General features: G+C 40.0%; 1 protein-coding gene across 2 annotated transcripts in view; it reads right to left on the minus strand.

Annotated features, from left to right (window-relative positions):
* ABCB11 (ATP binding cassette subfamily B member 11) overlaps positions 1-11335 on the minus strand; it is a 44650-nt gene extending 33315 nt beyond the window's left edge. Inside the window, exons 1-6 of one of the 2 annotated variants that reach the window (XM_075711646.1) lie at positions 11260-11335; positions 6220-6241; positions 4763-4810; positions 4627-4672; positions 2433-2674; positions 682-769 (exon numbers count right to left, since the gene is read on the minus strand). In XM_075711646.1, coding sequence (XP_075567761.1) covers positions 682-769; positions 2433-2674; positions 4627-4672; positions 4763-4810; positions 6220-6241; positions 11260-11335 — 522 coding nt within the window. Of the gene's footprint in view, positions 1-681; positions 770-2432; positions 2675-4626; positions 4673-4762; positions 4811-6219; positions 6242-9968; positions 9996-11259 lie in introns of both variants that reach the window. The other variant, XM_009478881.2, reaches the window with a different exon arrangement.
* Positions 11336-24033: the final 12698 nt, after the last annotated feature.

Here is a 24033-nt window from a genome sequence, read left to right on the forward strand (position 1 = left end):
ATGTCATATGGACAAAAATTTTTCCATCTACAGCTGTAAGTAATACAGGGATGGCAGTCATCCTACCTCAGCAAAGCTCTGGGATAGAGAGTTTTCTCTCTCTCTTCCTTTCAGGAAGGAGACTGACAAGTGATTTTTGCGATTATAAAAAGCTTCAGAAGCAGTGAACCCTTTGGCAGATTATGCAGGAATCATCCAAGCTTGTGGCTCATCTCAGTCATAAGGACTGAACCATTACTACAGAATCTGTAGGGTGTGATTCTTCTCCAGCACTAGTTTTATGCTAGTATCAGTCTGTAAATACCTCTATAATAGAAACAAAGGGCTCAACACAGTTGAGATGCCTACTGAGAATTTGCATGCCCTTCAGCTATTATTTTGGGAGAGCGTGTGGATTCCACGGGAACCACACTTGAGCAATTATTTCTTGCGGCATGAAAGGAGCAGCATACTTTCATCTCACTGGGTGAAACATATCCTTGTACAAAGGTAGGCATACACAAATCCAAGGAGGTCTCAGATTGCCAGAGCTAACCTATTTCAGCCGACAGAATGAGAACTGAAAGCATCTGCTCTGCTCAAATGGGCAGCTGACTAAGCAGTTAAAGGGAACATTATTATTATAAACTTAATTATTTAGTGATTTAAACTTTGAAATAAAATAGGAAACAAAATACTGACTTGGAGGTATCCTAACACAAGTACGGCACAACCAATTCCTGCATAGTAACCTGCAAACTTGGTCATTTCTTGTTCAATGTCCAGCAGCCTGAAAAAAAGGAAAAAAAAAAAAAGAGTTAGCAATATGGTTTTAAGTTTCTCTCAGATTTCTCTTCTGGTGTTTCTTCAAGTTAGAGTCATGTCAGCTGGCAAGTCAGCTTGTTTTGGTAACAGAGGCATCGTTGCTCAATACTGAGGTGAGTGCTGGCAGTGGTGGGTTTGCTTGCTCTGGCTGTCTCACAGGGGCAGGGCACTGGGAGGTACCAGGAAGAGCTCTGCCACCCTGGAGCCACCCTGCAGCCTCTGACAAGCCCCACCAGACAGCATGCTCCGAAACAGCACAGGTGAGAGCGGTTTCAGGGAAGAGCTTCCCAACAGGTTTTCCTTAGATGTTGAATACACTTGCTTTGTGCCATTATACCAACTAATAACACTCAGAATTCAAGAGTGTTTTACAGAGAGAAATGAGGGCTGCTAAAGTCAATTCAAGTATTACTTTGTACCATAAATGTGCTAATCTGAAATGATAATTTCTTTTAGCTCAAGTTGGAGTATTAAATTACTCCTAATATCAGTGAAGGGCATTGAGTTGCTGCTATTGCATCTAGATTACTTTGAAATAGGCATTTCAGGTTGTTGTCAGTTATGCTTTTAGGAAACTTTTTTAAAACATCCTGCAGACAGCAAATTTTATTCTGTTTGCCCAGAATTTGGTACACTGAAATTTTAAGCCAAAAGGGAACACTATGCACCTGACTCTTGCAAAAAACAGTCATGAAAGCAACTCAGGTGCCTGACACAGATATCCAGTACCATTTTTAATGCTTTAATGTATCTTTGCCTAGTGCATAGTTGCTGCTTCAGAGGAAGCTGTTGCTTCAGAGATCTGTCTGTAGCAAATCCCGTATTCTATCTGCCAGCCCCATCTTGGAGGGCTGGTTTGGACAGCCTGGAGCAAATAATTTGGCCCCAGTCACCTGCATCTAGGAATGTGAATCACTTCCCGTGTGCTCTGAATTTCAGAGACCTTCAGACAAGTAACTTTTAATTCTAATTAAATATCTAATTAAATGTTACTCAGTGATTAGAAAACTCTTAGAACAATGCACTGAATAATGAGCCTTAGGAAAGGTTACAGGTTCAAATTTGGCTTTGACAGATATCTGTATCTGAATGAATCATCTAGACTCCATTTATTATAGTTAATGGAAGGAAACAGGCACTCTTATAGGGCAGTTCATCTGACCTGCCTTAGACATCTCCCATAAGCTGAGATGAATTGCATCCTAGAAGTGCTCATTTCTCTTCAATGACTAAAGTTTAGCTAACTTGCTCAGAAGTCATCAGGCTTCTATAGGTACCTAAGTCCTAACCAGAATAACCAGAAGTCATTATTACCTAAAGTGTCATCAGAGAAAACAGATTAATGAACTCAGATGCGTAGCAGATATATCTGTTACCAGAACAATCATCATCAAAGAATATCCTTGCTGACATCTATAGTTGAAAGACCAAGACCCAAGCTGACCTTCTCTCCCTCCAGGTAATATCTCCAGCTCAGAAACAGGACTCTGTAACAAGAACCATGCCCCTTTTCTGCCTCATGGATAGAAAGTGTAACATTTAAAGGCTGAAGTGGAGTTTCACTAGCAATACATTCTCTGACAAGCCATAATAACAAAGGAAAAGAAACAACTACATCTGCTACTTACCCACATCTTACTGTGGCATTCTTTTCATTCTGATGAATAGTACCATTAATCCACACTATGGTGTTATTTACACATGTCTTGCCTGGGTCTTTAAGTTCTTGCATTTCAATGTCATATTCAATAAATGTGTCTGCCATTGCACCAAACACAAGCAACACAGCTGGCTGGGCTGCTCCATGAACAATAGCACAGAAACTACCAACAGCCATCATTAAAATTTCCACAGATGAAGAAAATCGAAACTAAAGAGACAGGAAAAAAAAATGGTCTCTGCTGAGAGGCAGTCTTCATGCTGGTTGTACACTTATAATCATTAATCAGGTGGATCAGATACAAAATCATTCTCTTTAAATTTCAGAATTATCTTCAATACAGAAAGAAGACAAATCTCTCTCTCCAATCTAATCTAATTGCACCTGTGATTACAGCCTCATAAATTATTATGAGCTCCCTTTTAGTTGACAGCAGAATCTGACCATGTGAATGAATGTATTATCATATAACATTAATAGCTCAATATCATTCCACATTATCATCATTCCAGAAACTAACTAAAAGATTAAGAATAGTAATTATAATTCATATATATAGCCTGCTTTGTGGATTTCCTGTGGAGATGGAGGGAGAGGGAAGGGAGGAAAAAGCCTTAGGGCATTATGCAGAACCTCTGAACAGAGTTAGCCAATTTCTCAAAGGTCTGGTGTCCTGTGGTAGAAAGCCAACTAAACATCTCTGAGCAAGTTCTCAATTAATATTCTAAAATGTATTGGCTGAGCCAGGCAATTGTGCATTGGCTCTTAATCTGGAGAAATATATAGAAATACAACATAGTATGCAGTAAAGGATTGAGCTAAGTCCTATTACCTTACATTTGCCATGGACCAAGAGCATGCAAATATGCAGCTGGTGACTGAGCTAAGACACAGCGACTTAAGTTACCTTTGTCATGATTGCGTGAAGTCTGATTCTCAGGCTGAAGTCATGTGTAAATATATAGATCAAACTGTCCATATAGAATATCAGTATGAAATGCTATATATTTTGAAATAGGAGTGTAAAGAGGAATCATAGCCTGCTGAAGAACCTGTCCAGGTTCTGTAGGTGCTATAGAGTGTCTAAGAGAAGAAAGGGTGGGAATTTGGAGGACATATGGAAAAGGGACATTAGGGAAGAGACAAGATAAAGGGAAAAACAAGTCAGTTAACATAAAAGAGAAATAAATGAAAGGTCTTTCTACAAAAAAAGAAATCAGAAGAAAACTCTAGCACTACAAGTGTTTTGCAAACCCTGCTCATAAGAAGTCTAGGAATTCCCTTGATTAAGAAAAAAAAAAAAACACCACAGAAAATGCACAGATATGTGATAATCTAATTTCTCAGCACATCTGAGGCAAACATACTGTGTTTACCAACTGCATTTTAGGAGTTAAACATCTGTGCAAAACAGGCTACAGGATTCAAACCCCTCTGCTTGACAGACATAGCCCTCTGCGTGGACAGACTGTTCTTTCCACCCAACTAAGGGTTAAGATAATTAGCCAGGGAGTACAAGCCACATGGATGTAACTGCACTAGCCCAGTATGACAGTCAGGACCATATTAGTTGGGACACATTATAGGCTAATTGCCTAGACTACATGCAAAACAGAGGCAATAAAGCCTCTTAGCTGCATGCTGCTGGGTTGGACATCTCTCTACTACATTAATTTTAAAATTTAGATGCACCCTAGGGGATTCCAAGACCCATCAAAGGCTAGATATACCATACAGTATTGCGCATTCCCAAGTTTCTGTAGTTACCAAATCTTCTAATATCCATGGAGCAATTACAAGGGAGCTGAATTATCTGCCAAATACCACACAGCAAATTTTTGGCAGAAATAAGAATGAATCAAAGTCACCTAGACCACTGCTGTGCATCCTAATTCTTTTTCCCATATCTACCTGTAGGTTCAATATAATGTGTTTAATAGACAATGATGACACAAATATTGATAACTGATACCAAGCTGACAAAATTACAAAGGGTTCTATTAAATTCCTGTTGACTTTAATGGCAGGATTTCATGCCAGATGGTTTAATCCTTAAAAGTTTGGCTTAGTCACAGCTATTCCCCAAAACAACCGTATAGATTATTGTCACTTATTTTGCAGCACAATACACATAAAATATTTGTAGCCATTGCTTTCATTACCAGCTGAAAGAAGCCAACACGAATGTTTTCTTTCTTTTCTGACGACCTTCAAGAACACAAAACATAAAATTATAAACTTGTATTTTAGTACATATTTTGTTCTATATGCAAAGATAGTACACTGAATTGAACTTACTTTTCACTTTTCTTCTCTATAAAAGGTTCTTCATATGTATAGAAATTCCTAGCAAAAAGGATAAGATTTTACATTAATTTTTTTTTTTATTCTCTTGGTTACTTCTCTGAAATTACATTTTATTTGAGACATTTTGCCCAAAATTTTAAGAGACAAGGTGTTTCTTTCACATTTCTTTGGAACCAGTGATTTGATGGTTCTTTTAAATTTTAGACAGGGACTAGAACAGAGGTTAGGTTAAAATTATCTGAAGGTTTATGCTTTGTTTCATAAGCAGCCCCTCCAAACACTGTTGCTGTAATGTGGATTTTGGGTTCTTGGAGGTCAATTAGAGAAAAACCATCCAAAATGTTGGCTAGGCCTAGACAGAGGAAGTCTTGTTCCCATTCCCTCTTATATTGCTTGTATGTTCGTATGTCCATAGTGGCAGTAGAATCTCTCACCATACCATATAGGGGTTTTTTAGTGCTCACATTATGTGTTGCTGTTCTGTATGATCAGTTAAAATCTAAAGGACTAGTTGCACCATTACAGATGGGATCCATACTATAGCAAGTAATCATCAGCTGTGTATGTTCAGTGATGAATGAGTAGGGATTTTGAATTTGGATATTGTTTTTTAATAAAACAAATGAATTCAAGCTATATTTGTCATGAACAGTTTTCAGAAACCAGATCCTAGAAAGCCTGAAGGAAGCTTCATATGTGTAGTAGGTAGGACCATATGTGTGTTACATGTGAAAGTCCAACAGAACTTGGGTTTCAAGATATGTGCAAGGACCATGGTAGACCTTGAATACTGGGCTGGTGTTCTCTGAGACGGGTAACCTGACAAAGACAAAAATTAAGAGATGTTCTTGCTTCCTCATTCTAGGAGTAGTTCTCGGACTGTGTCAGAAAGAGCTGGCACAAATTACAGCACATGTTAGGATGTCCAGTCTGCTACAGAGTTGTCCCAAGATCTAGGACGAGGGAGGCTCTTAACCCCGTTCAAATCTCAGATTATAGCTGAAGGTCAAGGTCTCTAAGTCATTTCAGCTTTTAACTATCTAGAATTCTACGTTTAAATCTTAATATCTGAGCTCAAATGGTGAGCTAATTCCTTTTCTTTTAAAGTCTCACAGTTAAGCTTTAAGAGAAATTAATCAAGATTGATTAAAATTCCTGAAAAACTCATTTCTCAAACTAAAAGCGCTGAAGAAAGATAAATTCTAATATTAAAAACATTTTCAGAAGGAAGGCCATATTTTGCTGCCATTACTCTCTGTTTTTAGAAGTTTCTAGGACTGTTTTGGTCTACCTGTGTCAGTTGTATTAAATAAGGCAGTTCAGCTCCTAGAGAACAGCTTTTCCTTAAATACTATATATTCTATAAATGCGTGAATTTGATCCGATGGCATTAAGTTCTTTGAATATTCCTAGAAATACTGATTGTTCTGTTTGTGTACATTACTTACTCTGATTTCTTGAAGCTGTTACCTGTTAGGGAAAATAAATGCACAATCTAGTTAATAATTATTGTTAAAGTACATAATCTTCTGTAGACATGTGAAACATAAACGCCATGGGACCTGATCGTTCCTGATTTATAAGCGTCTTATTCCCACTGATACATCTAGCCAGGGACATGCACTGCCATGGATCCAAAAATTCCTTGCTAAGTTTGTATCAATTTACGCCTGCTTTCTCTTGAAGAAGTAGTCTCAAGTTTTCAATCCCCCAGGTGACAAAATGGTTTTCACAAAATACATTATTCAGGACTATTGCCAAAAGTCAACTCATTTTCATTGCAGACTGTTTGCTAGTATTCAACTAGTTCTCTTGGATACTGGCTCATCAAGGAATACTACTCTACTGGCAGTCCATGCATGTTCCCTGAAAGGAGGAGTCGTAGCTCTTCACTCTTGCCTTCCAACAACTTAGAGACTGCAAATCCTGTGGAAGAGGGGCAGCTGTGCCCCTGGGAGGTAAGATGAACTTGTCACACTGGTCATACTCCCTAAGGAACCATAGCTTAGAAAAATGGAATTATACTACAAGATATAATTATGCTGTAGGGCAACTCCTTAGTCCCCAGAACAGGTCTGGATTTAGGTCCCGTTCAAGAGATAATGTTAAAGACTGACCTAAAGCACAGCTTGTGTTTGCAGGGGCCCCAAAGAAGAAGTGTCATTATAAGGGCTGATGTAGAAAATATGTGTTGTACATCACTTGAGATGGCAATGAAGAAAGAGCTTTATGCATACAGCACAGTTTGAATAATCTAAGGGCACTGGGCATATGCACCTTGCTCGTTTACGATGCACTTGGCTGCTCAGCATCAGTTTCAGAACCATGGCATGCTTTTCAAACCGTGCCTTCCTTTCTTCACATCTAGTGACAAACATTTAGCATGCACAGGCCTATCTCACAGACCAAACACAGAGGAACTTTGCATCACAATTCACAGAGGATGCAAAGAAGCCACTGCAACCACAAATTTTGCCTCCATCATTTTCCCACCCAATGGAAGAAGGCTTTTCCATTGTATCCAGGGTTTTGCATTTCCCAAGGCAACAATGTTAGATGGAAGCGGTCTGAGTTTGAGACTGAGGGAACAGCTGATTACATCCTCTTTTGGGCATTAATAAGATAATTTTATTTGGCTTTAGCTAACAGTGACTCTATTGGTTTTATTCTGCTCTGTTTGTTACTCAGGGATGGTAAAAAGATTCTTTCAATAAGGACATATGTCTACCCCAGGAGTCCCAGACATTTTCCAGGAAGGTTTTAATTTGTAAAATTATTATGACAAAGAATCATTTGATGTTAGAAGAGAGCTGGTTGTGAAGGAAAAAGACACGTCTGTTTGCAGTTCTTTGAAGTTTGGCAGCTGGTAACAGCTGTAATGGTTTGAAATCATTCCTAGGAGATTCTCCAGGGTTTATCAGAAAAGATAAGGTTTAAAGAAAGCTTCCTCTGCAGGCTGGTAATGTGAAGTGTTTTGCAAAAAATGAAGGAATTGGCTACTGGGAGGAAAATGGGAGGAACAAAAGAGTCTGGTGGAATAGCTTTCTGAGTCATATCAATTTAGAGAGCAAAATAAACATTCTCCAGAAGTGAAGAAACCCTAATCTATGAACTTGAAAGCAAAGGTATATCAGTGCTATTCAAGAATGTGAGGAACTGTGGGCCAGCAGTTTTTAAGCAGGAGGAGAATTTGGAATGACGTTACCTATGCTTAATTTGAAAGAAAGAACCAGGTGAGTAACAGTTCACACTGCTATAATTGAAAAATAGAAAAAGAGGACAGAACATGATTTTTATTGAAAAGAAACAAATATAGGGAAGATGAAAAAATTTATTAACCCTAAAGAAAAAAAACCTATAGTAGTCTTTGAATGCTCAAAAAATTTTGAAAGAGGAACTACGGCATTTAAGAAAGAAATTCTACAATTTGAAAAAAGGACAGAATCAAAGAAAAGCTGAAGAACATTGCCAAGAATTTGATGTTTTACTGGTATTGTGAGAACACAGTAGAAGTTAAGCCTGAGGAAATCTGATACTTGATTCAAGTGATGAAAATTCTACTCAAAAGTCTCCCAACTAAAGCTGGCTCTTAACTATACCTACAGTTGTGGTGTTCAAGGGTTGATCCAGAGAAGGCTAATTCTTACTAATATGTGCAAAAGATGGTTATTGAAAGAAGCCTCACTGGAGATTGCAGAGCCAAAGAGATCCATCAGCAGAATGCCAGTAGGGTTTTAAAGCAATGATGTTTGCTTTGGGAAAGATGCTCCAGTAGTTCAACAAACTGCTCACTACATTAAGCAGAAAACACAGTGCATTTCCAAGAAGACCAGAGGCAAACTCACTTGGATAGGACAAAAAAGAAAAAAAAACAACTGAAAAGAGGAATAGCTTTGGTCCCAATAGAAAGTCTTTTGCCAAAATCTTGTATAAAGTAAAAGCTACAAGTACATAAGACAAACTAACAGATGAAAAACAACCCCTCAAACCAGCTAGATAAATCTGGGCCATCTGGGAGAAGTTCTAAGTAAGCGGCTGGAAGAGACAAACAGTTTTCTATCTCAGAAGTAGAAGGACATACCCCTTTACCTATTCACTGCCTTTTCTCGTCATTCCTCTCCCCTCTCCACCGACAATAGAGTCCACAATGCCCCATGCATTGAACTGCCTTCAGTTAGCAGCCTAAGTGAGAAGTTTTAAAAGCAAAACAAAACACAGCAGTGGAGGGGAGTGGGGAGATCTGTACTGCTTCAGCATGCAGGCGGCTGCTCATTCCAGCAGGATGCAGAGTAGTGTGCTGGCGTAGCAATATACTGGGGAGAGAACAGGCTTTCAGAAAGCGTTTGCATTGGTTTCTTTCACAGTCATGGAGCTGAGGTTGCTGCTGCTGTGTTGCAGACTTTAAAATCAGCTGCAGAATCTAGCATGCCAGCTTTGATTTTAAGAACACATTCAAGTTACTCAGAGAATAATTTCCTACACTATCTTCTTACCAGCTGTAACAATAGATTTGAAGTTCCTAACCAAAACAGACCTTTGAATCTGTTGAACAGGAGGTTATCTAGTCTAGAAGAATAATCCCAGCAAAGTGAAAAAGATTTGATGAGGATGGTTAAAACCAAAGGAATTACCTGGCTAGTACAGTGACAGAAGGTGGGAACATAACACCTTCTGCACATGTAGCTCTTGTTCAGTTTCTAATGTCAGATCAAAAAAAAGCACATGTACTGTCTTCTAACAGAATGGCTGATTTTATGTTTGCAGATATCAGTCAATCTGTACAAAGGTAACCACAATCAAGGCTTAGTCCAAGCTCAGACTGAATATTCCAAATGCAAACACTACTGGTTTGCCAACAGTCCTATGAGACAGATAAAGATTGGAAGAAAATCCCAAACCCAAACAATGAATGATACTAGATTTGAAATACAGACTTAGCATTCATCAGCAACTAAGTTCTAAAACTAACAACAAGCATCACAGATCAAGTTATAGCTGGGACACTGTGCTGCTATATAGTAGAGAGAGAGGCTTGAAGAGGGCTCTCTGATTAAAAATCAGTCATAAGGACTTGAAAAAGTTTGATTATTGTCTGAAATTCCATGATATACATGGTTATGTGAAGAATTTTGCTGCATGCCACAAGGTTTAACAAAAAGTAGATGTATGGTTCCCACAGAACAAAAGAGGCTGAGGCTGGACTGCCTTAAACCTGAGTTGTTGTCTAGGCAGGGGAAAAAATTCACTGTAACTCAGTCTGGTAGGGTGTGCTTTGATTTCTTTTTGTTGCTGAAAAATAGTTCCAAGAGAGAGAGGGACTGTCTTTCAACATGTGTCTCCATGTTGAAAGACATGTTTTCTGGAGGTAATCTGTCACAAAGTATGGCAAGTGAAATAAAACTGCATAGTCTTTATCACTGCCCAGCTTGATTGTTCTAACGTCTGGTGAATTCAAAGAAAGAGAACTCATGATAAAAAAGCATCCCTCCTCCTCAAGCTGTGTTTTGTTCAGAGCCGACCCGAGAGCACCTATTTTTGTGATGAAGCAGGTGAAATTGGGAGTGAATGCCACATCTGTAAATCCCAATAAGGCCCATATTTAGAACACGGGCTATTTCATGCATGGTCTGAAGCATTTCATTGGGTCTTAGGAGAATGTTTTTAATGAAAGCTTAAACACTTCCAGGATTAGGCCACAGCTGTCAGGGAATTTGAAAATACAAAATGTATGTATGCTTAGGGAATCTGATGATAGATCTGAGTGCTGGAATCTTTTCGTGAACCCTTTTTACTCTTTTTGAGGAGCATGTACATTGCATTGTGTTGCAATTTAGCTTCCATTATGCGCTACTGTTTTGCTTTCCTTTGTACCTTACATTCAACATAAATATTCAACACCCCTCCCTTTGTCTGCTTTTCTCAAGTCTTATAAACAGAATTCAAAATATTGAGCAGTTTCTCTTCACGCTTCTCCTTGACTCTTGCCACACTTGGATTGGCAAAATGGAAAAGTGCACACTGCAAAGGAAAAATGGCAGAAGAGAGGAGCAGTTCTGATGAGGAGAAGGAATGCAGATCTTTGCATAGCAAGAGCTCATAAGAATTCTGCCTAATATAAGTATGACTACAGATATATGTGTTTGTTGAAAGGAGCTCCAGAAACTATGGAAGATAGAACTTTTTATTTTTTTCCCCCAGTAAAGGCCCTTTACTTGTACACCAAAGTGCTGAGTAAAAAAACCTAGGTAGATACTGTGAACTTGTAGGCTGATAAGATTGTCCGTAAGTGGGGATTGTTACACATAGTTTTTACAGAAAAGTTGTTTTGCAGGCAGCATACCCATAACAGCAGGTACCACATAACCCTGTATTTATTCCACAGACTGTTTGCTTTGTATTCTGTAGACTATTTGCTCCACTTAGGCCACCCACCACCTATTTTACATGCTTTATAAAATAAGGAGCTGACTGAAAAATAAACTACTTACATTTGCCATCCAAGTCAAAAGCATAGTTATCCTCCCCCAATCTCTTGATGCTACGCAGAACAACAGGGTCAGACATGATGATAAGTGAGGTAAATCAGAAGTCCTGAAGAGAGGAAAAGAGCATCAGCATACATTTGTCTGTGAATATATGACAATATTATGTTAAACTCCTGCTTACCTCAGTTTTTCCCTCATTAGCCTAGGGCAATGCTACTGATTACAGCACAAGTTATAACAGAATAGGTGTCCCAGACACAGTGGAACTACAGAGTAGAAAAACACCTCAGAGAAGCATGCCCAACTCATCCTGAAGTGCAAGGCCTCTGAAAGGCTTCAGTGCCTCCTGCCTCAAGTGAGAGCTGCTCGCAGGGCTTTGCAGCCCACTGCAAAGTGGGCAAAAGTGTTCAAAAAACGGGTAGATGTGGCACTTCGGGACATGGTTTAGTCTAGTCTACCCTTGATTGGCTTAGAGTAGACTTGGTAGTGTAGGTCAATGGTTGGACTGGATGATCTTAAAGGTCTTTTCCAACCTAAATGATTCTATGATTGTATGAAACAGCCCTGTCCCCATTAACAGCCATATGAAAATAAACTACTGCTTTTGGGCAGGGGGCATGGGTAGGTTATTGACTCAGATATTACTATGACAGGTCCTGCCTCGGTTATGAGGGAGTGGCAGGCAGGAGACCTGCCCTGGCCTTGCCCTGCCCTGGCAGCGGCCCGCAGGACCATGACAGGGGGACAGTCGGGGAACAAGAGGGGTGGCCGGGGGTGACCCCAGGGCCACACCGACATCTGCGGCGTCACCACCGCCAGCTGCACTCCCACAGCTCTCGGCTGGGGTGAGTTACCCGTCAAACTGGCTCCTCTGGGCAGGTTTATGCCTAACTAGTGACACTGACATGCCGAGCAGATGTCATAGATGAGCAGAATTAGGGAGACAAAGTTAACGCTTTTTTGTTAAAGAAGCACTTTTGTGAGGCAAAATCTGCCGGTAGTGCTAGTTTTGGCCAGGCAGGCCTGGCATCCAAGATGGCACCTGGGGAAAAGTGCTGCAAAAGCCCTCCCCAACACATGCCCTTTCATACCAAAGTCATCTCATCCACACCTTTGTTTAATGTAATGTATCCCAAAGCATAGTTACAATACCTTATTTCAGTCATTAAACATCAACATTTGTATGTTTATACTTCTGTATGAACCTCTCACAACCTCTCATTTTAAGCGTATTACCAACACTTTCAGATATCAAAGCTTTAACATCTTTTATTTCCTTTTATTTTATTTATTATTTTCCTTTTTATTTATTCCTTTCCACTTTGTAAGTAGGCTGTATTTATTTGAATAATACTAGAAAGTCTCCCTCTTCAGATGAAGAAAGCAACTCATTCAATTTTCCTTGGTAGGGTATATTTCCTAAACCTCTGATAATTTCCACTGGTCTCCTCCAGATTCCAACACATCTTTCTTGAAGTGACAAGTCCGTAACAGCACTACAACACCAGTCTTACCAACACTGAGCAAAGGAGGAGGATTAGTTCGCATTTCGTGGATTACATTCCTGTTTATGCAACCCAGTATGACATTTGTTTTTTAACAGAAGTATCACATTGTTGATTCACATTAAGTTTGTAATCCACCAAAGCCACTCATTTTTTGCAAACAATTTGCTACGGAGCTAGTTGCTTTCCGAACTATATTTTCACAGTTGATGAATCCTGCCTACTATTGTCCATATTGAATAGCACGTTGCATTCTTCAGCCCATTTTAAGTATTTGTTAAGGGGATTTTGATTTCTAGTCCTGTTCTTCAGCATATGTGCAGTCTGTCCTCCCTTTATGTCATGATCAAATTTAGTAAGGGTATTCTCCATTGTGTAATCCACATCATTATCAATATTACTGGGTTATACCAGAAGCAAGACAGACCTCGGCAGAACTTCATTCAGTACATCCATTCTTTTGGACATTGGTTCATTGATTGCTACTCTGTGGATGTAGTTTGTCTTGCCTAAAAGTTTCTGATGAGGAGAGACAATTCAGTCATCCACTGGTTGGTAAATTCTGACCCCCTCACATTCTGTGACCCCTAAAATTGTTACCCAAATTCTCTCCTTAAGTAAATGCATAAAGCCAAATCACCACTGCAATAGCAAAATGTCTGGCCAGGACTAGAATAGTCACTTACAACATAAAATCACAGGAGCTTTTAATTCATCCCTACATACAGTGAACAAATTTACAATCTTAATCATAATTTTTCCATTCTCTGAGACAGATGGCAAATGGGCTGAACAAGCTATGGTACTTCCTTAGTTAAAGTCTCTACCATGTGCACATTTCCAAGTTCTCTTTCAGCTCTTTTATATAACAGAGAAAGCATGTAACACCTGCTTCTGACCAGAAAGAATGGAAAGCATCATATACGTACTACTGTTTCACATGGGACCTATCTACAAATCATTAAATTTCACTTCAGCTGGATTTGCATCAAGCATATGGAAGAGGATTTAACAAGGGCTTAATTTCCAGATGATATTATTCAGTTTATATTGAAATATATGTAGAGTCCCAAAAAGAGCAAGCATATATTCTGGCAGCTTGAAGTCCCTTGAGATTATGTTTTCACTGAAGATGAGAGTGACAATCTTCCCCAAGTGGGGAAAAAAAAAATCCCTCACTTCAATGAAAACAGTTATTCTGCTCCCTTCCTCCTGCCTTTTGCTGTGTCTGATGGATTGATTGAAATAGTCTGGAACAGATCTCCAAAAACTGTTTATTCAAATCATCCTAAATTTCCAGAAGTTTCTTAAGAAAAAAAAGCTTCTCAGCCAGCTCATTTTTGGCAGTTTTGTCAGTGATCACATTCTCAAGACAATTTTTTTTATGTGTCAATTCAGTTGTGAGGTTGGAGCAGGAGATCTGAAAACACAGACTTTTTGCTCCATTTACAAAGAAGTTTGACACTGGTAGCACAGACTGGGGACCACTACACAGTGACGTGATTCTAAGGAAAATACAGCTCAAATATGCAAGTGGCCTAAGGCTGGCCAGTTTTTTTACCTTAAGTATATGGTTTTAGGAAGAATACAGTTGAAAAAAAACCATGAATTAATAAATTCCAAAGCAAGCCACCAGTGTGAGAAAAACAATCAAATCACAATGTTTGTATCCTTGTTAAAGTTTTTCAGATTTTTGGTTCAAATGGTTAAAGCATCATTGGCTGAATTAATAATACACAGAAGATACCAACTGCAACCATACACTCATATTTTCTTCTGCAAAAAGTAATTCACCACAATGGTAATTTTACTAGCAATTTGTCCTTAAACATGAAGGCATCATTTGCTTCTAGATCTAGTACTGCCTGCTTTGCACTGTTTAGCACACAAGTAATGGAACTGTATAAAGGAAGCTGAGCTAATACACAAACTGATGATTTTACACTGAAATTAGTGTAATTGGAAATGTTACCTGGGTTATGAAAATGCGTTCTGCTGGAGTAAAGAAGCAATGTTTCTACCTGTTCTGCTATCAGAATAAATCTAAACTTTAAGGGTGGTATTTACACACACATTCCAGCAGCTTTAAAATACTTTATAACTTCACAGAAGTCTAAACCATACTACTGAATGTGGCTCCCAGTGAAAAGCTATGAAGTGGTTAAAAAACCGCCCCCACTGCATTTCTGCTTCAGAAAGATAATGGATAATGTCATACTGTAAATTGATGAGGAAGGCAAAAGTAAAGCAAGCAGAGCCACTCTGTGCCTGTCCTCTTTCAGCTCTTTGTTATTTGACTTTGTAATCATAACATCTATACAAAATTTAGTAATGGAACACTGTAAAAGTCAATCTGTCCTTTAAATGTTGGTATAGAACATCATGAGAAGTCTCATTTCAGTGCTTGCTCTGATGCTGTATTTTGACACTATGAAATGGATTTTGCAACTGATTTTTTAAGTCTGAATGCTGATGCAGTTTTAAATAATAGGAAGAGTGGAAAGAAACCCCCAATGATTGATAGACTTGAATAAGAATTCTAGTTATAAACACTCACTAGATCTAAATGTTCTGGAATGATACAACTTTTCCGATAAAATTGTGACTGTCCCACATTTTTGAAAGGGAACACATTTTTCCTATATTTTCTGTATCTCAACATATCAAATAGGATCCACGTACTATCCTGTCCAGCACGCATCATTCATTAGCTGACTTAAACAGATTAGTATAGCAGATCAGCATGCTGTATTAGAATATTAAAATAACCTTCCTCAGGGTCTGAATGTTTAACTGGGGATCACTTAGAACATCTTGAAAAATACTGTTGCTGATGACTGCATTAAAAATTATTTGGATAATAGAAATCACAGATAATAGAAGGCATTAGATCATCCCATCTACCCCTGTGTGTGCAAAATACAAACTAGGAGCAGAGAATACCTCAGAAACTGCACTAAAGTGAAATAGAATTTTACTCTAGCCAATTAAGGTATGGGTGCTGGATTTTTGATAAACAAAAATCTTTAAGGAACTCCAAATCCAGATTTAAACAAGTAATACTTCGAAAATGCTAACAAAGGAACATATCCTATAGAATGAAGTAACATTAGGACCTGATCCAAAGCCCTTTGAAATCTTTTTCAAATCACATCTTTATTCAGATCAGATTTTTATTTAACATAAAGGTGGTGATGGGCACTATCCTTCATTTTTCTTTAAAACCAGGTTCCTCAGACATTAATGATAGCATACATGCAGAAAGACATTTTGCTTCAAAATAGAACTTGAATGTCTTGTTTTCAAACAGTCCTATTCAAAGGAAAAAAAAAAGCCACCACTAACTGTGCAAAGGGAATTTTGCATTTAGCTTAAATTGTTCTGAAATAAAAATACAGGTACCTTTCAGTTCAGGAAGTTTCATCTGTTAACTCTGAAACATTAAACGTGATAGATTTGTTACTCACCCGTGGCTGTGAAAAATCAGGTATCACAGAACAAATTGCAAGGATCCTGTTCAATTAGTCAGGGAAGCACCCAACCATTTCCCATCATGTTTTCATTATTCTAACCCATTTGTCAGAACTGAATCTTTAAATTGGGCATTGGCTATTTGCACCTGGGTCAATAACCATGCAGTCACAATGGTTACAGTTCATTGACATCTAATGGAAGGTTTAAATTTGACTAATGTAATCTCACAACATAAAGTCAGGGCACTTGGAAAGCAATTATACACAAGGAGACCAGACGGTTCTCTGGAAAAAAAAAAACCTCACAATGAATGTACGGGAAGAGATTATTATAGCATTATTTTATCAGCATTAGTATAGAATTACTTTATTAGCCATGCAGTAATTCAGTGTACACTACTGTCCCTGCAGTAAATAGCAACATCAGATGATAACACGAAAATGGGTCCAGAGATTAAGCTAAATTTAGATTAAAAACTTGTTCAAAAGCTTTGTTTTCTAACCCATACCTTGTCCCTCTCCCCATGGCTTCTAATATTTTACCTTTCTTCCTCTAAAATGAAGATTTTACAGCCTGTAAGCTCCTGAGCAGTAGTGAATTCTCGCTGGAAGTGAGCCCTCCATGGATTTTTCAGTAAGGGACATTGGTGAGGACAATGCTATGACCTCAGCCAATGTCACCGCAGAGTTTAGAGGGAAATAGCAAACATGGTTTAGTTGCCCTCTGAAATCAGTTCTCACTACAGAGAGCCCTGACTGATAGGACAAGACAGAAAGGCAATGCCTTAATCTCAGTGACTGTCAGCTCTCCTAAAGTCTTTTGTACTCTCAAATTTTCCATGATAAAGGTTCATGCACAAAAGTGCATCACGATTAAATAGAGCTAACCAGAACTCCATTTTCCTTGTTTAGCATCATTACTGTGTTCACAATGATGGCATAACCAAACACAAACCCGATGTCTTCTCCCATTTTCTTAACAAAAAGAAGTCTACATCTATACTAAAGTACACAGCATAGTGTTGAGAATAACAGTATGTGAGATAATGTCACAGTGCTCATCATCTTGTCCACAACATCATAAAGCTAGAGAAAAAAAAAAAAAATAGTTACTTGCAGTGCAGGGCACAGGAGTGGAAAGGCTGGAAGAAAAATTATATGGTGAAGCAGAACTCTGCTTTGCTTCATTCTCCCCTGACAGCTTCTTCAGGAGCAACATGGCCAAAGGTCATGCAATGCCTTTGCTTTTCAAGGTACTCAAGCAGAGCTCACTCTTAGCATGCAAGGAAGTCCGGCACCTCCAGACAAGGCTTGGCTTGTCAGAGACAGAATATAATTTTAGCTTTATACTAATTACTTCAGCCTTTTCACTTAAAGACTTTGCTCATCTAAGCATCCGGAAAGTGTGCGCAGGGCCTGTTTCATGCTGCTAATGAAGTAGATAAAGGCAGTGATGAATTGGAGCTGAGACCACAGACGACCCCCACCTTTTTGAAGGGCTCTGCTCTCTTCTAAACCTCCACTTCTCTCAACTCATCCTTACAAAAAATCCTGAAGATTAATAAATTCTGACCTGACTTTATGACATGGGCCATAAAAATGAATCTATGCTGAAAAATCATCCGTCTTTGTAAAGTGACGTGGAGAACATAAAGCACTCGGTTTTGGTCCTGCTCCCACAGAGTCACCTTCCCCTTTTACACCTGCTAGTGGAAAAACTAGCCAAATCCACTCCATGTCCTCAAGCCCTCTTGTACTTTGTTTCCCTCTGATGTCCTGGGAAGGGAAAACTCAGTTTCTGTTGCTAGAGTCAGCCCTTCAGTGAATGAAGAATTAGCCACTAACTAAAACAACAGAGTGCAAGACTTCAGTAAATCGAGGAGACTGAGGACAGATGCTCCCATCCCTGAATTCTCCTAGGGGACACATGCAAAATCTCTGAATTTTGGTGGGCTATACATACTATTTAGTTCATGAAAGATGGGCAATACTGACAGGATAATTCCCCTCAGTCATAATCTGAGTTGAAGGGAAACATTTTGCTTACAGCTCACATCATGTTAATACCTCTTCTCACAGGAAGAAAAAAGATCACAATTCATTGAACCAAATGCAGTAAAATAACTGCTTCTTCCCTCAATTTGAGTACCTGTTTATTCTAGCATATTACCACTCCAAATGAAGTTATCCTCTCTTCTCTGGATTTTTTCCAACAGTTCATAAGAGCAAGTGAATAAAAATGAATCTTAGTTATTCCTGGACAGATAATTTCTCAGTAGGAAATGAAAGCCCATGTGCTCTTCTGGCACAGGACTTCTCAGGTCTAAGCTGTAGTCTATAGCCTGTTGATCTTTATTCCAGTATTGACAACAGCTAGTAACAGCAATGAAATAAAATGCTTCCAAAGCTTCCTAAAGATAGCCAGAAAATTCGCACTGAGTGCTCACAGCTATGTAGGAGTAGGTGGCCATGGTTTTCCACCAGGTGAATAGACTCAGTCTGCCACTGCAGGCTGAGACTCCAGATAACCAGCTTGTTTCTGTGTTTTGTGCTAAAGGCTGTATGCAATTACAGCAGTCTGGCCTCTCTTGCCTGACAGAAGGCATTGAACAGATAGCTCTTATGCTTCATTAATTTTTTTTTAACCATTCATAGCCAAATTTATTTCTGTAGCTAACATACAGTGGTTCCAGGGCAAAGAAGCCAGACACTGGATTTTTCCCTTGAGGATAATCCCCATCTTAATTGTGCCACTTATAGTGATAGCACCTCAGAGTGTCAGAAGTATAAGGCAGATTTTGATATTGCAGTACACTTCTGCTTCTGCATGATGTTTTGTCTTCCTGTCCCCTGATCCTTTGAAAAACAAAGGAAAACACTTTGTTTGCTTCTTTATTTCTCCCGGGTTTTGAAAATATTTTTTGTTATTTTGCTCCGCATGCTATCACAATTTTTTCACCTAAGTAGTATGAAGGTGAAAGCAAAGTGGACTCTAAATAAAAGTTACAGCTCTCTTTTGGTAGCCTGATTTGAGGTAAAGGACATGTGAAATAAAGTAGATACAGTTTGCAGCTTGAATTATTAGGAGGATGACTTCCACATCTGTTCTTGGAGTGTCATTTGTTAAATACTGTTTATGAAATTAATCTAAAAAAAATTATCACAGTTATAAAGGTATCTAGAGGACAAACCCAACAAAATTGGGCTGGAAGAGAACAAGGTGCTCTGTGGGACTCTGATCAGGGCAGAGACTGGAGGAGTGGGAAGCTGCAGGAAAGGTCAGCACACACACACAACTGGTCAGGCTGGCAAGTATCCACATGCTATGTCTTCATTCTATTCTTGGCACCACAGGAGTTATACAAACATCACTTAGTAGTCACTTTATACAATGCAAAGTGAATTTTACACTGAGCTTACTGATTTGTGATTTATGCTATTAAAAATGGAATTATGTCAATCCCGTGAGGTGCATATGTACATTATTTCCTTCAACACAGCGTGACTTCTGAAAAGTTACTGTCCTTTCCAAAGATCTTGTGGCAAGTGTTCTCACAGAAACCTCCTTTCTGCACCTAAGAGCAAGACTTCCTCTTTTGATGGCTGGGTTTTATAATTTTTCCTGCAAGCAAAAAGCTGCTCATTGATAAAAGTCAATTTCCCCCTTTTTTTTCTGTATTTTGGGGCCAGTTCTGTTCAATATCTTTATCAATGATCTGGACGAGGGGATTGAGTGCACCCTCGATCATCGGCAAGAGATCTGCTCGAGGGTAGGAAGGCCCTGCAGAGGGATGTGGACAGGCTGGATCGATGGGCCGAGGCCAGTTGTATGAGGTTCAACAAGGCCAAGTGCCAGGTCCTGCACTTTGATCACAACAACCCCATGCAACGCTACAGGCTTGGGGAAGAGTGGCTGGAAAGCTGCCTGGCCGAAAAGGACCTGGGGGTGTTGGTCGACAGGTGGCTGAACATGAGCCAGCAGTGTGCCCAGGTGGCCAAGAAGGCCAACAGCATCCTGGCTTGTATCAGGAACAGTGTGGCCAGCAGGAGCAGGGAGGTGATTGTCCCCCTGCACTTGGCACTGGGGAGGCCACATCTCAAATACTGCATTTGGTTTTGGGCCCCTCACTACAAGACAGACATTGAGGTGCTGGAGCGTGTCCAGAGAAGGGCAACAAGGCTGGTGAAGGGTCTGGAGCACAGGCCTTATGAGGAGCAGCTGAAGGAACTGGGGTTGTTTAGCCTGGAGAAGAGGAGGCTGAGGGGAGACCTTACCGCTCTCTACAACTACCTGAAAGGAGGTTGTAGTGAGGTGGGTGTTGGTCTCTTCTCCCATGTAGTTAGCAATAGGACGAGAGGAAATGGGCTCAAGCTGCGCCAGGGGAGGATTAGATTGGATATTAGGAAAAATTTCTTCACGGAAAGGGTAGTCAAGCATTGGAACAGGCTGCCCAGGGAAGTGGTTGAGTCACCATCCCTGGAGGTATTTAAAAGACGTGTAGACGTGGCGCTTAGGGACATGGTTTCCTGGTGGACTTGGCAGTGCTGGGTTAACAGTTGGACCTGATGATCTTAAAGGTCTTTTCCAACCTAAATGATTCTATGATTCGTCATACTGAAATGGGGAATAGCAGATACTTTCTTACAGTGGAATAAGGAAAGTACCTCTGGGCACAATGAGGACATTTCTGTGACTTTCTCTTGTTATGGAAAGTAAAAAGTCCAAGTCAGTGATTGTCGGGAGGGGATACCTCCAGGTGGGAGGCTAGCACAAAGAAAGAAACAAACTTACTTCTTCTCCCATGGTCTAAATCTCTACCAGAGACAATAAGTCATGGTATATTTATTTCTTAGCCACAAAAATATGCTACCCTGAAACTGCAAAATGCCATCTGGAGTGGGTCCGGCAGGGAGGCTGTGAGGTAGGCAGCAAGGGACTTACCTCTAGTTACTTGCCTTGTTTCTATAGTTAGCCTCTCACCATCTGCCCTTGGAAAGTACCAGAAGCAGGAAATACACTCACTTAACTCATTGTTCCTACCCAAGTCTGGCAGCTGGTAAGGATTTTTTTCTCCATTCCAAACACTTGTTTAAGTAAAAATAGCAGAGATAGCAACAACACTTCTAAGAAACAAAACAAAACAAAGCAAAGCAAAACAACCTGTAAATTTTAAATGCAAACTCTAACTTTTATATCAAAATTAACTGACTCAACATGTTAAAATAAAAAAAGTCTTTCAAAAAGACAGCTCTGAGAGTGCCTGCCCCACCCTCTGGGTAACTGGCCCCTCAGTCACCTTGCCTGGTCCTGTCAGAAGGTGCCATGCCCATGTAAGCCTGCCTGTCCCCTGCGTCTCCGCTTTCCCAACCACTCCCGAATGCCGCCACTCAAACACCTTCTGGGCTTCTGACTGAGTTGTCAGAAGCCGTCCTGCTAACTAGAGAAAAATACTTTTTTTTCTTGATGACTCCTTTGGTTTTGTTCTTTTTTGGTTTGCGGCCCCTATAAAAAATTGGAGGTAGATCTTTACACTGCAAAGGTGGGCCACTGTGGGCAGGCGCTAGACCTCCCAGTCTCCCTGGCAGGCTGGAGTTGGAAACACAGCCTGTACAAAGCACTCTAACTGAAAACCTTGTAATTTCAGCACTTTAGTAGTTTGATATAAAGAAGTCCCCCTGACCCATTGATGAAGGATCACAGGGACCAGAAGTTAACCCTGATCGTCCAAGTCCCATTTTCGTAGATGTGCCTGTTGCCACAGCAAAAACAGGCCTAGGTGAGCCTTTTCCCTCAGTCTAGCTAAATTGGCTTTTATTTTTATTTGTTGACCAGATTACATATCAGGCCAAAACTCCGCTTTATTTATGTAATTTACTAGTTATACTTTATATCTACTTTACAGCTGAAGTAGGGCATGATGAAACACAGTTCTGTCTCCTCTTCTCTAGAAGGGCTCTTCCCAAACCTTCTCCATCCCTGGGCCCCGCGGTTTGCTGCTGTGGCCAGACCCTGCCCGGGCTTTGGCACGTGCGAGGTGCAGCTCCCCGGCATGGCTGAGGTCCAGGGGCAGGTAGGTGTGGAAGGGCAGGAGCGGCAGGGAAACAGTGCCTCTGTGCGAAGGAGGGCAGGTCTCCACGCAGCCTCCGGGAGCGAGCCTGGCCCCGGCTCTGATGTGTAACAGCTAGGCACTGTCCGGACTGTTATTCAGCTGCAGGTGATGGAAGGCTGAGAAGGAATATGGCAACTCCAAGCAGAGCAAGGAATATGGTGCTAATAACACCAAGTTCACAAGTTCAATCCCTGCTTACTGCAGGGGGGTTGGGCTCGATGATCTCTCAAGGTCCCTTCCAACCTAAAGCATTCTATGATTATATTATAAAGAGAAGAGTAGTTTTAATAAGGGTCACAGGAGGAGGAAAGCCAGCCACTGTGCTGAGTCTGCTATGCGTGTGTACATATGGTGAGAGAAAAATTTCCTCGTCTCAACAAAGGAACCATGAAATACTACATGGGGAGGGCAGTTACCTAATCACTTCATACTTTCTTCACTACTGATTCTGCAGAGGAAGTTAAGCAACAAAAACTAGCATCGCTGCATTGCAACTTTAGTAACACCCTGGGTAACTTCCAGCCGGGACAAGAAGCTGCATTTCAACAGCAACTTATGTATGTAAGCATACATACAGCCTATTTACATAAATAAGCACCATGAGCAGCCACAGGGCTTGCAATAAAAATTGAGATGTATTGAACCTCCCGTGTCAGAGCAGAAAGCAGTTCTACATGCAGAAAATAAAAGCAGTGTTGATGTTCCTATTATGATGCTTAAAAACATGTCAGGTGTTCACAATTTCCTTTTAAATTAAGTTTTGCCAGAGGAGAATTTGGCCATAGTAAATGCAACTTCATTGTATCTTGCCCTGCAAGATGGATTGTCTGTAAGCAGTCTCTAAAAAGATCTGTACTCCTTTATGTCTGTTTAGAATTATTTTTTCAGTCGATTGCATTAGGCATCTCCTCTTTTCCAGGCCATGAGCACTCTTGAAGAAGTATAACTGAATTGTTTTCTCTAAGCAGAATTTCATCCATCATCAATAGTTACTTATAAATTCACTATTAAGTCAATTGGAGTATAATCCCAGATATGCAGGCTCTTCCCAAACATATTTTGCAGTATTGATGTTGTCCCACTGCCTGAGCTTCACTCTGGCAGGTGAAGTTCTCCAGCCTTGCACCCTCCTTCCGATGCTCAGAGACCACATGCACGCTTCCACCACCTAGCTGGTGGGAATTTATTTCTTGAGAGGCAAAGTGGCAGTAATTGCTACCCTCTTTCTTGAGAGTCTGGCTCTGGCACTGACAACCAAAGGTTTTAGTAAAATAAAGTAAATAATTTTTCCTGGCTAGCGTTGCTTAAGTATCCACAGTGATGAGAAAGGTTCTGGGTCCTGCTGATCTTGCTTGACCTTTTGTTGCTAGCTGGCCCCAGTCTTATTCTTTAATTTTCTACAACTGACACTGAGTTCAGATATTTCTGTTGGTTTCCATGCAAATATTTCATTTTTGCTACTCTTTTCTAGTCAGCATTTCTCCCAGATATGTTCAATGGGAGCTTACTGACCTGGCAGCAGTAACCTACTATGCATTATTCTTTGTAACCTTATGTTATGTTATATGTCCAGTTCTCATTTCTGCTCAAAGAAGAATTTTTTTGTTTGTTTGTTTTAGCATAAGGAGGCTACTGCTCTGAATTGTGCCTGATTCTCTGAATAGTTGCAGTTAGCCAACTCAAGAAAAA

The sequence above is a fragment of the Pelecanus crispus genome, chromosome 5 (genome assembly GCF_030463565.1).
Source record: "Pelecanus crispus isolate bPelCri1 chromosome 5, bPelCri1.pri, whole genome shotgun sequence".
In the NCBI taxonomy this organism is placed as follows: Eukaryota; Metazoa; Chordata; class Aves; order Pelecaniformes; family Pelecanidae; genus Pelecanus; species Pelecanus crispus.